Genomic DNA, 15,616 nt, shown 5'->3' on the forward strand with positions numbered 1-15,616 from the left:
TGGGAAGCAGATGAACACGTCTCATTTGTTGTTAGACCATCGCTGTCAACTGAACTTCACCTGAAGTGGTTCCATAGCTCACTCAATCTGCAGCTTGTTAATTAGGCTGACCATACATCCCATTTTGAATGGGACAGTCCTGTTTTTTTAACATTTCCAGACCGTCCCATCGTTTTAATATAAATGTCCATTTTGTCCCATTTTCTTAAAAACCTTACTTAAAAATTTGGAAGTTCCCGCGAACCTGTCAGAATGCTGTCTGACTTTGAGTGGAAGGAGGAAGATCTTCAAATATGGGCCCTAGCAGTGGGTTCACAATAACAATATAATGTTACTTATATTCAGTGCTGAAATTTTCAACCTCCTGCTCTAGAATGCTTCAACATTAGGAATGTTACTTTTGAAGGGCAATTCTATATTCTTCCCCTACTGTTTTTCTGAGGGACCCATAAACAGTAATTGTACAGAAGTTCAGAACACCTTTTAGAGGTCTGTCTCTTGTCAAAGACAGACAGTTTCTAATATTCCTTTAAGATGTGGAGAACACTATGATAAGAATGTGTTCTTATTTCCTAGTCTGGATATGGCATTAACAGTAGCCAATATTATGACATAGCTATCAAGCCAATACCCTTATATCTATGATATAAAACTTCTGACAACTAGCTTCAGAGAAAATATAATAGCCTGATTCTACTCTTCAGTTTTGGGTCACAGGCAAATACATGGGACAATAGGACAAGTGTGTCTCCTCAGATTCAGCACATTTAATGGAAGGTGAGAATGAAACTTCTACTATCGTACACACACTCAGCCGTGGATAAACCACCTTTTCCATATAAGCAGGTACCCAGTGCAATCAAGATCCCTAATTGCATGGGTGTATCTATCTGTAAAGCTTCATTCTCAGGAACTATACATACAGGGCCAGGGGATGTAATCCTGCTTATTCTCCTTAGATTCTTAAGGGACGGTACGGGATGAATGAATAGTCTGCAATGGCGTTGAATGATTCTTGATGAGGAAAATAAGAGATATATTTCTAGGTAGATATTTAGACGGTAAACTCTGTGAGATCTTTGAATTCTAGGTTTAAAAATGACACCTCATATTCTGGTCCACATCAGATTGCTAAGGATAGATAGCACTCTGATTATCGTTAATACTGCAAATGATAAAAACAGAAGTTGGAACCAGATAATTTCAGATCACACAACTGATTCTGTGTGTTTCTATATCCAGAGGGTTATTAAGGGTAAAAGATGGAAACTAAAATTTTTTAGGCCTAATACATGAGATAATGCAAGGTATAATAAATAATCTGATAGCGTTTTGTTCAACTTAATACAAATTACCTGTGATATTTGTTAGCAAATCTTTTATAAAAGCACTCTTATAAATATTTAAAATATAAAATTCAAAAAAGAGAATATAAAGAATACAGTATCTGTAAATAAATATAAATTTAAAAATTCTGGAATAAAATAATATTAAGGAATAAAACAAGAAATAGGTAAATTAAAATATTTTATGAAAAAGAATTCTATAATAAGGCAATTTGAATTTGGGAACACTGGAAGAGTTTAAAATGATGAAAATCTGTTATACAACTGTTCTGAATTTAGAATCACTCTTGGAATTAGGCATAATGTCAATTAAAGCTCATACTTAGCTGTAATCATGTCAACTTTTAGCTCAAATTAATATCACTCAATGGGAAATCAGTGCCTCCAACCCTCCGAAATAGTTTTCAGGCCTCATGATAGAAATAATTACATGGCTTGATCTTCCTTCCTTCCTTCCTTCCTTCCTTCCTTCCTTCCTTCCTTCCTTCCTTCCTTCCTTCCTTCCTTCCTTTTTTCCTATTTTTATTTTATATTATTTGTGGTTGACTTATGGCTGTTTTAGTAAATACCTATTCTAGAATTAAAACCTTATTTTCTTAGAAAAGGGATTTACATGCAAGCTGCAAACTTGTAGCAGAATCTTTGCTTTTTCATCAGACAAACAAGCAGGTCTTATCCCAAGATGAAGATTTAAGGCATCCAGTAATCCTGTCTGAGAAATTGTCCCAAGGGTCGTAGGATATTGTAGACTTCCCTCTCTGCATTGGACATGGGAGGCCTGTAGATGGCAGAAGAGTCCCGTTGCTGGAGAGTGGATTGTCGCATTATAGTTTGCAATAGGGGTAGAAGGAATAAATACCATAGCAGCATTGCCTGAAGATCCTGGAAGGCTTTCTCTCTACTGGATCAAAACATGCTCTTTCTCTTGATGCTTGTTCAACAGAGCAGTATGTCAGCCCTGGAGCTGGTATGGAAGCCATGTGAAATAAGACTTTAATAAGGCCGAACAGGGAAGAGATGAGTGGGAGAACAACAAGGTGTCACTATCACATATATCTTCTGCTCTGGCTGTGCACGGCTGGGGACAGCTGCTCCAAGGTATTTATACCTCTGAATCTTAAATTCTAGACATTTTTTTTAAAAAAAACCCCATCTTTCCTTTTTTTAACCAAAATCAAGCATTGGGTGATTTACAAATAAAAATAGTGGTGAGGATCTGAGTTGTCACTGTGTAAGTGGAAGGAATTCTGCTTAGACTAAAGGACGCTGCTTGTTGTGACGCCACAACTTCCAGCATCCCTCATCCTTCACCATGGTGTCTGGAGCTATTGGGGTGTTGGAGGATCATGCTTCCCATTCCTGGCTTACAAAATACCCCTAATGGACATTTTACACAATTCCCTTTTACTCTGCAGCCCCCAGCACCATTCTGAGGGCACAAGGCTGGGGTTAAGGAAAGAAGATAACTTGGCAAAATTAATTTCCTTCCTTCCATCAATGAGAACATCCTGTATGAAAAGAAGTTTGGATCCACACCATAAATCTCAACAAATATAAACACAAAAGAACAACAGTGAAAGGCATCCTAAGCATCATTTCAATATTTGATGACAATAAAAAGCTAGACAATTTAAAGAGTGTGTTATGATTCTTTTATTGATTTTGTTAAATAACAGAAATAAGGTGGGGAAAATCGGAATCTTCCCCACTGTTGTTCAGTTGTGTCTGACTTGTGGTCACCTGATAGATATAATTTCATCAGTGCTGTTTGTCCATAAGTGCTTTAGGAGTTCTTGTAAGTTCAAGCTTGTATCGTTAGGGATAGTATCTAGCTACCTTGTCAGCTTTGGCTTCTTTTTAAATTCTGCTTTAAATTTGAAAAATAAAAAATAAAATTTTGTAAAAATGCCTTTGATTTTTCCAAGCATTAAGATCTTGCCTTGGCATTGTACATCTAAGATTTATGTTCATTATTAGTGTTTCTGGTGAACTTCATTTGGTATTGAATTATTTGGTTTCTTGTGGCCCAAGGTATTCTCAACAACCTTCTTCAGAACCACAATTCAAAGGCATCTGTTTTTCTTTGTTCAGCCTTTCTGACGGTCCAGCCTTCACAGCCATATATTGCAACTGGCAAAGCCATGGCTTTGTTTCTGCTCTTTAATATTTTGTCAAGATCTATTATAGTCTTTCTTCCAAGTACTAAATGTCTGTTTCATGGCTTCAATCATCATTCCTGTTTTTGAGATTACGGAGATAAAACCAGTTGCTACTTCAACTTTCCTACTCAATATTTCCACTGGGTTGGCATTGCCTACTGCCCTATCTTTCTATATATATTTTTAATACTGAACCTGAAATCAGCTTTTGCACTTATGTCTTTCACTTTCAGTAAGATGTCCCTTAAGTCTTCTTTGCTTCCAGTCCAACTCAGTATATCTGAGTTTTTTTATATTTCTCCCAGCAATTTTAATTTCAGTTTCTGTTTCTTCTAGTCCAGCATTTTTCATGATACATTCTACCTATCAGTGAAATAAATAAGGGGACAGTATACAACCTTGGCACACTAATTTCCTAATTCTGAACCCTTGGTCCCCCATATTCCATTCTAACGATTGCTTCCTGGCATCATACATATTCTTCAGTAGACATAGCACACCCATGTTTGAAAGACTATCCACAATTTGTTAGAGTCTGCAAAGTCAAAAACCTTTATATAATCAATAAAGCAAAAACAGATGTCTTCTTGGAACCCCCTTGCCTTTTTCATTATCCATCGGATGTTAGTAATGCAATCTTGCATGTTCTTGCTTCTTCTGACTCCAGCATGGACATCTGGTAGTTCTCCTGCCATGTATTGTTGAAGCCTGGATTGTAAAATCTTGAGCATTATCTTAGTAGCATGAAAGATAACTGCAATTGTTCATAATCTGAGCATTCCTTAGCACTCCCTTTTTGAATTGATGTTTCCCAGTCCCTTGGCCACCTCAATGCTCTCCAGACATGCTTATAAACTGCATTTAGTACTTTAACTGCATCATCTTGTAAAATTTTAAACAGTTCTGTCAATACTTCATCAATTTCTACAGGTTGTCATTAGCAATGGTTCCTAGACCCCTTTCAACTTCATCTTCTAGAATGTATGGCTGTAGTTCAATTATTAAATTTTTGTACGTATGATTGAAACATGGATCATGACTGTACAGTTCTAAAGTTCTTTTTTTTTAATTTGGATCATTTTGTACAGTTACAAAGAGATTCACGCCATCTCTTCTTTGCATCTTCTTTCTCCGACAACTCTTTGCCTTCTTTGTCAGAAGAGTCTGGTACCACCTTTCCTGACTAAACAATTTTATTAAAAGACATAAGCTTTCATGAGCTGCAGCTCACTTTCTCAGTGGCATAGAGATGGTGCTACGGATACAGACACCTTCTGATTTTTTGCCACCATAGACTAACACAGCTCTCCTCCTTTGTCATTTGCAATAAATTTTCCCTTGATTTCTGAAATAAACCTTTTATCCTTTCCCATTGTTAGAGGTTGTTGAAGTATTGTGCGTATCCTGGTGAGTATTCCTGAGAGTGGGATTCTGACCTGAACAACAATTAATGAAGGAGGTTTTTATAAGAGAAAGGACATTTATTTACAGGAAATGCACAGCTAGCACCTAACTAGTGACATCATACCAGGACGAGAGTCGAAGAGCATGTGTCCTGAGCATTTGTGCCTGCCTGGGAACCAAGGCAGAAGGAAGTGACCTGAGATTAGCGATCTATTGGACAAAGTACAGGCAGAATGAAAGATGAAGAGGGGATATAAATTACATCCTTAACTCTCTGTTACAACACACAGCCCCCTTGTAGTCAACAGGTCATGAGTTACCAAAATGTCAATGTCACCGAATTTCTACTTTCAGTTCCCATTTGATTATTATCCTCAGTTTCTCCTTATTTAAGTGCAACTCCTTGTTTCTTCTTGCTGTTCCCTGGAACACTGTTGTTTGGTAAATTGCCTGTTTCCTTTTGCTTTTGACCTTTCTTCAGTTATTTTCAGCATGTCAGCAGGCAGCCGTTCTGCCGTCTTTTGCTTTTTGCATTTTGGGATTTATTTATTTATTTGTTTGTTTCAATTTTAGGATTAGGATAACTCTTATAAGTCCATTGACTTCATTTCATGATTTTACTTGCAATTTTAGCACCCCATCTCCTGTTCTTAGTACATCTCTTTTTTGCTGTGTTGTTCGTAAGGTCTTCACAGGATCACTGTTTAATTTCCACTTGCTCTGCATCTATGATTGCAGCATAGACCTGGGTCACTGTAATACTGATTGATTAAAATTGAGATTATTCCACCTTCTTTTTGTTGTTTGAATCCAAGCACTGACATTAACAGCCTTTTGTTAATAATGATGGCTACTCTATTACTTCTATGATTTTCGTGTCTGCCTTAGAAGATCTGATGTTCTAGTGATGTGAAGTGACCTATTCCAATCGATTTCAGTTTGCTGATTCCCAGGATGTCAATGTTCAGTCTTGACATTTCTGCTCTGACATCAAGTTTGCCTGGATTCACATTTCTGACATTCCACATACCAGAGGTATACATATCTTTGCAGCACTGAGCTTTCCTTTTGCCTCCCGCCATATCAGCAGCTGTCTTTGGATTTCAACCCAGCCTCATTCATAAGCACCAATGCTAATTGTCTTGCCCTCTGCTTCCCTCCCCCACCCCCGTACCTCTTGGGATGAAGGTTTATCTCCTCATTATATGTTGACATTGCCCTAGGTTCTTGGCAGAATACAGGAGTGAGCTGTCATGTACTTCCACTGTAGATTGTATTTAGACTGACCCCTCATGAGGGATTCTCGTTGGGACTTCTGAGCAATTTTTTCTGCTCTTTACCTTATCATTGATTCTTACATTTTCTTTCACCTCTGACCATTGCCAGCCTAATCTCTGACAAAATATTAGGAGAACTGATCAAAGTCAAACATTGAATTTAGAATAAAATCATTTTAAAATATACACACAACTGCTTAGAATCAATAGTTTGGTAGCCTTAATACAAATATCATGTCTTTTTATAGGTACGTATAACAACCAGGAGATATGATAAAATACAACCAAAAATGTAGCACTGATAATAAAATCAGAAAAAAAAAGAGTGAAAATAAAAGTATATCCATAAAATGTTAATATAGAACTAGCTCAGTACTTTAACATATTATTTAAATCTAGCCACGTAGACCATCTATTGTTCCATCATCTTAGTTTTAGTACAATATGTTATTTCAATAAAATGATATTTATATAATATGCTTAAATTCTTAATATTCTATTATTTATATGCCTTAGAGGATTAAATGTACAGAAGAGAGAAGAGGAAAAGTGCAGATATTCTGTCAATATTAATTACAGTTTTAGGTGTTAATGTTACAAGCATTAAAATTATTTGGTTTTCTTCAGATTTAAATATGATGAACCTATAATGAAATGAAAAAATGAAGGCAGAGCATACAACAACGTATTTGTTTTACAATAATAGTTTTGGTCTTAAGGTAAATTACTTGTTATTAAAATGTCCATCATGTTGTCATATGATGTGTGTGTGTGTGTGTATGAATATGAATGTAGGCGTTTTTGTACCTGTTAATAAAAGAAAAAAATATGAACAAAACAAAGCAGGAAAAAAAAAAGAAGCTGTTGACTTTCTTACTTCCCCCCTTTTATAAATTTGCTAATCTGCATTTAGGCCCCCTTAAAAACCAACCTGTAGATGATTAGATTTGTCATGCTGTGTGATGTATGTATGAAAACCATTCTTGCTTGAATTTAAACTTGTGTATATTTACTGTTAATTTTGCCACTGTTGCTATTCTCCAAATTTAATTGTCCAGTCAGATTACTGTTGGAATTGTATCTTTCTTCCAATGTTGAGCAAAATTTATTCTTGCTGTTGTAAGCATATATCTCATTAAATTGTTTTGTTTCTTGTTGATTTTTTCTGTGATTATTCCTAATAAAAGTTGTGGTTTCATTTTGAATTTAAATTCCAAATTTTACTGCATTGTATTACATATGTCTTTCCAGTATTTTTGCGGGTTTTTTTTTAACATGACCACCACATGTGGTAAAACGCTCCTTCTGTTTCCTGGCATTTCCAACATCGATTAGAATTCATGCTGGCAGTTCTGAATAAAACGAATCCTGGAGAAGAATTTCAAGCTGGATTTAAAAGTATATATCCACAGCAAAAAGCAAAGATTATGGCCAAAGGAGCACTTTCTGAAGATTTTCAAATTAGTAAAGGAACAAGGCAGGGATGTCTACCTTTACTATTTATCATCACAAAAAATTCAAAAATGAATTATCATTGAAAATTAATTTTCTGCAAAAGGATCTAGTTGTCATATAGCCCACTCAGTGAAATACCTTGGTTTGTACTTGATAGGAAACAATTTAAAAAATATCAAAATAATAATGCTAAACTATGGCAAGGGATTAAAAAGGATCTTGAAAGGTGGTGGAATCTAAAGCTATCTTGTTAGGATCAATGGCTATCATTAAAATGAATGTATTACCCAAGATAAACTATCTACAGATAATCCTCATTTAGCGACCACAATTGGGACAGGCAACTTAGTTGTTAAACGAAGCAGCAGCTAAGTGAAACCACAACTGTGCTTATGATCTTACTTCAGCTTTCCTTTGCTTTACCGACCTGCAAAGGTCATAAGTGCGAGGATTGATCATAAAGTTACTTTTTTATCACTGTCGTAACTGTGAACAGTTGCTAAATGAGGCAGTCAGTAAATGAGGACTACCTGTATTTCAAACTGCACCAGTTAAAATTTCTGAGAGAACTCTATAAGAATGGCAAGACACTGTCAGTAAATTCATATGGCATGAGAATACCCAGAGTTAAACAAAAATTTCTACAAGATTTTAAAAGACAGAGGTAGCCTTGCCCTTCCAAATTTTAAATTGTATTATAGAGCAAGCTGTCTGTTATGGATAACAGAATGGATAAAATCTCCAAATAGTAGAATGGCAATTCTGGAAGGAGCTGGTTTGGCCAGTGGACTCCAGAGATACTTATGGTACAGAGACACAAGGAGGATAAAACTTTAATAGGACAGATTATCATGCAAAGCTTGATAACAGTATGGAATTCTATGAAGAGAATAATAAGCCCAACAATTTCACCTTTAGCTTCTCCTTCAAATCCTTTTCATGTTGGAGATAATTACAGTACAAGGAAGGTAATTACATATGCAGACATGGTCCACTCAGATTCTATGAACTTAAAAACACAGCAAGAATTACTTAGTGAAGGATGGAATATACCATGGCTGATGTATTTACAAATAGCCAGAAGGACAAGATTAGATCTTAAGAAGGAAGGAGGGACATTAAAAAATATGATGTCTTGACCTATTAGTCAAATGAAGTTAGCCTAAAAGTCTGAAAGCCTGTATACCAGCCCTACCCTTCCTGGTTTCTTCCAAAAAAGTTGGAATTATGATTCTCATAATCTCATTCAAATTACTATAACCACTCTTCCCCAACCTGGTACCTCCCAATATGTTGGATTATAATTTCCAGCCACTGCACAAATTAGCCATAAATTCTGGGAACCTTAGCCACTAGATACATTGAACACTAGGCCGCAAGATGATATTATATCTACATCTATAATAACTTCACTTAATGAAATTTACTATGAGCAAATATGCCTAAAATTATTCAGAAATTGAGGATCATTGATTTAGCTGACACTAACCTTTTGATTCTGGCAGAGTTTTCAGATCATAAGAAGGGTTTGTGTCACTTTTCCCAACATTATTCTGGGCTGTGATCTGAACCAAATATGTGGTGTCTGGCTCAAGACCCTTGAGGTGGTACTGGGTGATGGTGGTGTTTTTTATGGTAACATCAATTTGGTTGTACTCGGTCTTGTCATGAATTTTATAGCTGAGAATGATGGAGGAGATGGAATGCCCTTCAGCAGTTAACCAAGAGATAATGGCAGAGGAGTCTGTGATGTTCGTGATCTTGATGTTACCAGGGGAAGGAGGAAGTCCTAGTAAAGAAATGAATAACCCAAATGTTGTATTTCACATAAGTCTTTGTTCCATGGAATGTCACAAAGTTCTATTTTAATATTTCAAACAGAATTTCATCTACTTGGTTAATGGTATTTTGTGAAGTTAAAACCATGTTATCAGTCATTTAAGTAATATTCAGCAATACACTTTAACACATGCTTATTCAGAATTACAATTCCTTGAATTAAATTGGATTTACTCCCAAGAACATGTAATTACAATTAAACCTAAACATTATAATACCATTTGGTTATTCATCAATTGGAAATCAATTTTGTAATCAATAGTCAGAATTAGAAATTAAGTAAGAAATAATGAGAGAGGCTGTTGCCTATGATTCAGCACTACCTTCATGTGAAGGTTCAAGTAGCAGCATCTCCAATATAAAGCCAGAAAAACTCCTGGCTGGAATTCTAGAGACCCACTGGCAATCAGAAACTGGTTAATTCATTATGCTAAGCTATGGTTGTGAGTAAGCAAGAATTAGTGAGGTTTACACAAGCTAGAACATAAATTGTGGTTAATAAACTAAAATGACTGAATTCATACAACCAGATATGCAAAAATAAGGTAACCGCATTATAGCTTAGGTGCAGTGTGTGAAACCAGCCAGTGCCAACAGCACAAGGCTATGTAGCAGCTCACTGGATGTCAAGATTGACTTTGGCAAAGTAGTATCATAATACTAAATACACCTTTTCTTGATAGAAATCAAGACTCTTGATAACTATACAATATTTCATGCTTCTCCTTGAAGTCAGCATTATTATCAGAAATGTGTTTATTATTTGTAGGATTAGTGTGCAGAAGAAATGCTTGGATCTTGCATGAGCAGAGCATCTCTCTGTTATTCATTAAAGCATGCATGTCTTTTTTAAGGCTTCTGCCCAGGCCTGAAAATAAGTTATCACCACTTTAAGAGTCACATTGACTTTTAATATATCTACTCCATAAAGTAGCAGTATCTTTTTTTTCAGAATCATCACACACATAAATGAAAAAAAGTAGACTGCTTTAAAAGACAGCTATGAGGTGTGCTTGCATGGGATCTGAAATCCTTCTTCTAAATCATTTTTGAAGTTCTAATGATTAGTACAAAGGATAACATAACTTGTCAGAGAGGAAAGATAAGGGCGGTGCCAATCAGGAATAGCCACTAGTCCCAGAATTCCTAAATAGCATAGTCACTGGTTCTGCTACTGGGAATTATATCAGTTGCAATCCCATCTGCAGGGCACCAGGTTGGGGAAGGCTATTAGACTGGTGCCTGCTTTACAGAACACATACCATATGTTGCAAAACAGTTTCCAAGAAAGACCAACCTGTGACCCTTCAGCTGGAAGGAGCATCATCCCAAATCACTGACCATGATGCTGGAATATCAAAAACAATCATCCCTAATCAATGATCATGTAGGTTGGGGCTGATGAGATTTACAATGCAATAACACCTGCAGGTTCAAAGCTGGCTGCCTCTTCCAACGTCAGACCATTTAAATCAGCTTTGTTGAGCTAATAATTAAATCACGCCTCCTCCCCAAGACTATAAAAAATACACTTACTGTCACTGAGGGTCCATTCGGAGAGATAGTCACTCCATTCTCCTTTGGACTTGCTATTTACACGGACTCGGGACATGTACTTATGTCTGGGTTCTAGCTTGTCAATAACCAAACTGGTCTGATTTCCTAGGAGTTGTACGATGGTAGTATGCTCCCCATTTACATCTGTCACACTTTTATTTTCTACTTCAATATGGATGTCTTCCTCTAAGTGGTGAATGATTGGCTGCCATGACAGGTTCAGAGCTGTTGTGCTTTTAGGAACCAGGCTCAGTCCTCTTGGTGGAGAAAGACCTTTAAGAGTTACAAAAAAGAATATTAATATGGATGGAACAGTTGTGAACCTAAAAAGATTGTTGCTGGATGATACTAAGAGTACTCCATTAACCTGTTCCCATCTGTGAACAATCAAAATTCTAGCCAGACACAAAGAATATAGGCCTTTTCTTTCTTCAGACGTCCATAATTAAATAGTCAGAGATATACTGACTTTGAGCAAGTCTTCTCTATCACAGTCCTCCACATGATGAAATAGGGACATTATTTTTATTTTATTTTATAATCAAATTAGCATTCCCAGTGAACCAGCCTGCAGCAGTTAATGAAAATAATTGGAGTATAAGCACTATCTTCTGTCTTCACCCTAGGGTTTTCAAGAGGGGGGAACAAAAGAAGATCATAGCACCGATAAGCTATGTTCTCAGAAACACTAAGATCTCTCTCAACATTATACTCATGTGATTTAAATGAATACAATATTAGGGATTAATCTGAATTATTACTTAAGGATCCCTGTTTGTTCTTAATAATTGGGTTTCAGTGGCTCATCAACAGTAACTGATGGCTCTCTAAGGCAGGGTTTTTCAACCAGGGTTCCGTGGAACCCTAGGGTTCTGTGAGAGGTCACTAGGGGTTCCCTGGGTGATCACAATTAAAAAAAAATTCAAAGTTGGGCAACTTCACATTAAAGAGGTACGTTTCATTCTTTATTTTTAGTTTAAGAACACTGTTAATGCACATACACAGGCCTACACATGAAATGAATGTAATCATTTTGTAACTTCTGGCCTATATTTGACCCTGAATGTGCAGGGGTTCCTCGAGGCCTGAAAAAAATTTCAAGGGTTCCTCCAGGGTCAAAAGGTTGAGAAAGGCTGCTCTAAGGTATTTGCAATAGGAGTTGGGATGGATGATGTTGGGTGGAAATCATTCATCTCTCTTTCCCCACAAGTTGTGGAGGGGAGGCAGGCAGTGAAGTGTATGTGTGTAAATGCACAAAAAAGGCATGTCTGCTAGAACTTAGCTAGTCTGCAAGAAATACTATGGACATTAGGAAACTCATATTGAGGAGCTGAACTGAGGAAACACACAGTGAGGAACAGGAGTCTCTGGGCGGCTTTGAACCTTTCATTTTATTCTCAGCCTGTATGTAAGTAGCCCTTACATCTCAGAAACACCATTAGTCTTCAGTAACTTTTGTCCAGGGAGGCTTGGTAAATAGTGGCACTCCTGAAATTCAAAATTAGCATGCACATTTAGCATATTTATCACTTGGGGAGGATTATTTCTCTATATAAAGAGCTATAGTATATGTATACGGTATATGCACAAAGCAGCTACTGGCTAACAAATGGGATGTGAACATCCCCTTTATAGAAGGAGTCCGAAGATTTGCATACCAACAGCAGCTGTAATGAAGCTGGTTGATGGCCCAGGATGTCCTGATCCCCCCTCTCCTCTGCGAGTGAGGCGAACACACACGAAATACACTGTTTTTGGTTCTAGATTGTTTAGCCGCCAGGTGTCTCCTGTGACTGAGTTCCAAGGGAAAAAAAAATTAAACATGGCAAAATAACAAGGGAAGAAAGATTTAGATGTACTTAAATGTTCTGTGGTCATTAAATGTATTGATTTTGTTATGTTGTCATCTGGTCAAACAATTTTTTTTTCCTCTGTGAAGCAATGCAGAACAATTAAATGCCAAAAGCAATCCTGATGGACAATATTTATTTTTAGTTCACCAATCTGGGGATTAAACAGGGCCAGCTCCATGGGCTTACCTGTACTGTAAACCTCTATCAGTTGTATGTCACTATAATTATCATGGTTTCCCCCCAAAGTGTCTTGAAATTGCAATTGGTGAAATGCTGAAAATTCTCTGCTAAAGCATTTCTTTCTTTCATTTATTTCACCAATTTGTATGTTGCCTACTCATTGGCCTCTAAGCAACTTATGGAATTACAGTTTGAAGAATCCTGGAAGCAGAGAACAAGTGCCACATAGATGTGACCTGCTGTGGAAAGGGAATGTTTCAGAAGATAAATCTTTGGTACTTTGTGTGAGTCTTACCTTCCTCTGACATCCACTGAGAGTTGGAATGTCGGTACAGGATTTGAGTTGACACAATTGGTCCATCCCCAAAATATGATCCGGCATTTGTTGCAATACTGAGAAAATTATGTCCTCTTTCTATCAACGCTGGAGCATTTTGAGGCATAGGAAGAACTGGTGAAGAAGGGGAGTAATAGCACATCTATTACAGAAGTCTTATTTTGGAAGAAAAAAACCCAATAGAAATGGGTTTTGTCAGTCTCTAGATTTATCAGAAGAAATTAAGGCTGAGGGATTGTTATAGACCAGAACATTACATATTTATCCTATTGCCCTGTCTTTCTGGAGGGGATTTGCAAACTTAATTCTGTGCATTGAAAATAACAGTTGTCTAAACCCTCCTTTTACGTTCCCTTTTACTGCAGCAATTTAGCCTTCTGCAACCAGATTGTCAGCCTTCTGCAACCCACAAAAGTCCTACCCATTCTTCATTAGCTCCATTTTTCTCTCTCCCAGTTCTGGAAAACTCAGAAGGTCCAGACTGAGTCCTAGGATATTCAAAGACGCTGCTCCTTCCCTCCCCTTCCCCATTCTCATTCATTTCCTTTCTCCCACGCTCCACATATTTCTCCTATTTGCTCATTCTGCAGCATGTCATTTCCTTCAAGCTGAACTAAGTTAATGAAATCAAGTTTTCCTGAATCTGATGGAACTTGCTGACAAGAGTCCATTGATTCAAAACTGTTGCTTTCTTCAGAGGCCCTCCCATAACTTGGGCTGCCTGAAACAGTTCTTTGGTATCTGATCTTTCTTCTCATTAACACCCCCCCTTTTTTGGGGGGGGGCTTCTGGCAGAGCAGGCAAACTCATAAGGTCCTTGATACAGCCATAACTCTTAAGTTTAGCTGTTATCTCGCTTACTATTCTTCAGTTTCCAGTCCTGCTACTGAAATTATTTCTAAAGGCCGGTACTTACGCATTGGCATAAGAAGCCAAGTACTAAAATCATATTTATAACACTGAATTTTGGACTTGGTGCTCAAGAGCCCTTGCCTAGAAAAAATACTTCATTTTCTGATGGTCATGTCAACTGCTGGCAGATAATAAAGAAGTGTCAACAGAGATGCTTGACCCATTCAGGGACAGCTTTACCATTAGGTAGAGTGTAGAAGCTGTCTTTGACATCAGAGCTTAAATACGATGACAAAATAGCAAATTGATAATTACTTAATTTATAGTACATTTATTGCAAGCTATAGAAAGGATGGAAAGCCAGTCTGGAAAATATTGGCATAAACTTATAGTTGCCAGGAATCAAGAGTGATCTGAAACACGAAAACACACACACACACAGAAGGGTGTTGTGGGGCGTCCCTTGTCAAAATTATTTAGCTGACCCTGCACACACTTCATGGATGAGATAGGATGACATTTGTTCTTCTGTCTTGGATAACAAAATTTCTTGGAATAATCCTTCGACCATTATTTCATCTAGCCACAGAGATTTGTTAATATGGCATAGAAGTGCAATAAGAAAATGAATTTGGGTGCTCCCTTTTCTTTCTATCCAAAAGAAATCATCTAGGAATAATTCTCAGTTGCTGAAACAAAATGGTTGAAGCTTTAATTATGATCGGTAGGTTTCCCAGCTTCTATTTTGCATTAAAAGACATCTGGAAAAAATCCATTTACATTGGATACTGGATTTAGATACTGTTTGCAGCTCACCTCTTTCTGGTAATGTTTACAATGCCCACAGCATCCAGCCAAAGCTTAACACCTTAGCTTAATTTAGCTTAATTTAGCTTAACACCTTAGCTTAACACCTACTGAAATCTTAGCTTAATTTAGCTTAACACCTACTGAAATCAACTGAATCTAAACGTACTGAAGCTACTGTGATTATACTGGAATCTAGATGTACAAATGATGGCGGATATTTCTCATTTACCTTTAACTGCAACCTGGAAAGGTTTTTCTGCCATGCCAACTCTTGTTTCAGCAACGTAGACCCACATTCCAGAATCAGAAGGCTGGACACTTTTAATGAGAAAAGTAGCTTCTAAGGCTTCTGACTCGTTGCTTTTTTTGGCTATTGTAACAGGCTAGGGCAACAAACAGTACAAAAAAGAATATTCAAATTAGATGTCCATGGAACACAGTACCCCTGAGAAATTAGTCTGCTTTTACTTATGGCCCTTTTTGCCTCTTTTTTTACCAAAGCAGAAAAATCAACATTCAACTCAGATTTCACTATTGATGAAATGTT

The 15,616-nt window shown here is 37.0% G+C and overlaps 1 protein-coding gene across 1 annotated transcript in view; it reads right to left on the reverse strand.

The window, feature by feature from the left end:
- Positions 1–15,616, reverse strand: part of TEK (TEK receptor tyrosine kinase) — a 59,492-nt gene that overhangs the window by 11,821 nt on the left and 32,055 nt on the right. Inside the window, exons 9-13 of the mRNA XM_063294998.1 lie at positions 15,299–15,452; positions 13,366–13,521; positions 12,696–12,830; positions 11,017–11,310; positions 9,131–9,430 (exon numbers count right to left, since the gene is read on the reverse strand). Of these exons, the coding sequence (XP_063151068.1) occupies positions 9,131–9,430; positions 11,017–11,310; positions 12,696–12,830; positions 13,366–13,521; positions 15,299–15,452 (1,039 nt within the window). The remainder of the gene's footprint in view (positions 1–9,130; positions 9,431–11,016; positions 11,311–12,695; positions 12,831–13,365; positions 13,522–15,298; positions 15,453–15,616) is intronic.

This window comes from Candoia aspera, chromosome 2 (assembly GCF_035149785.1).
Source record: "Candoia aspera isolate rCanAsp1 chromosome 2, rCanAsp1.hap2, whole genome shotgun sequence".
Classification (NCBI taxonomy): domain Eukaryota; kingdom Metazoa; phylum Chordata; class Lepidosauria; order Squamata; family Boidae; genus Candoia; species Candoia aspera.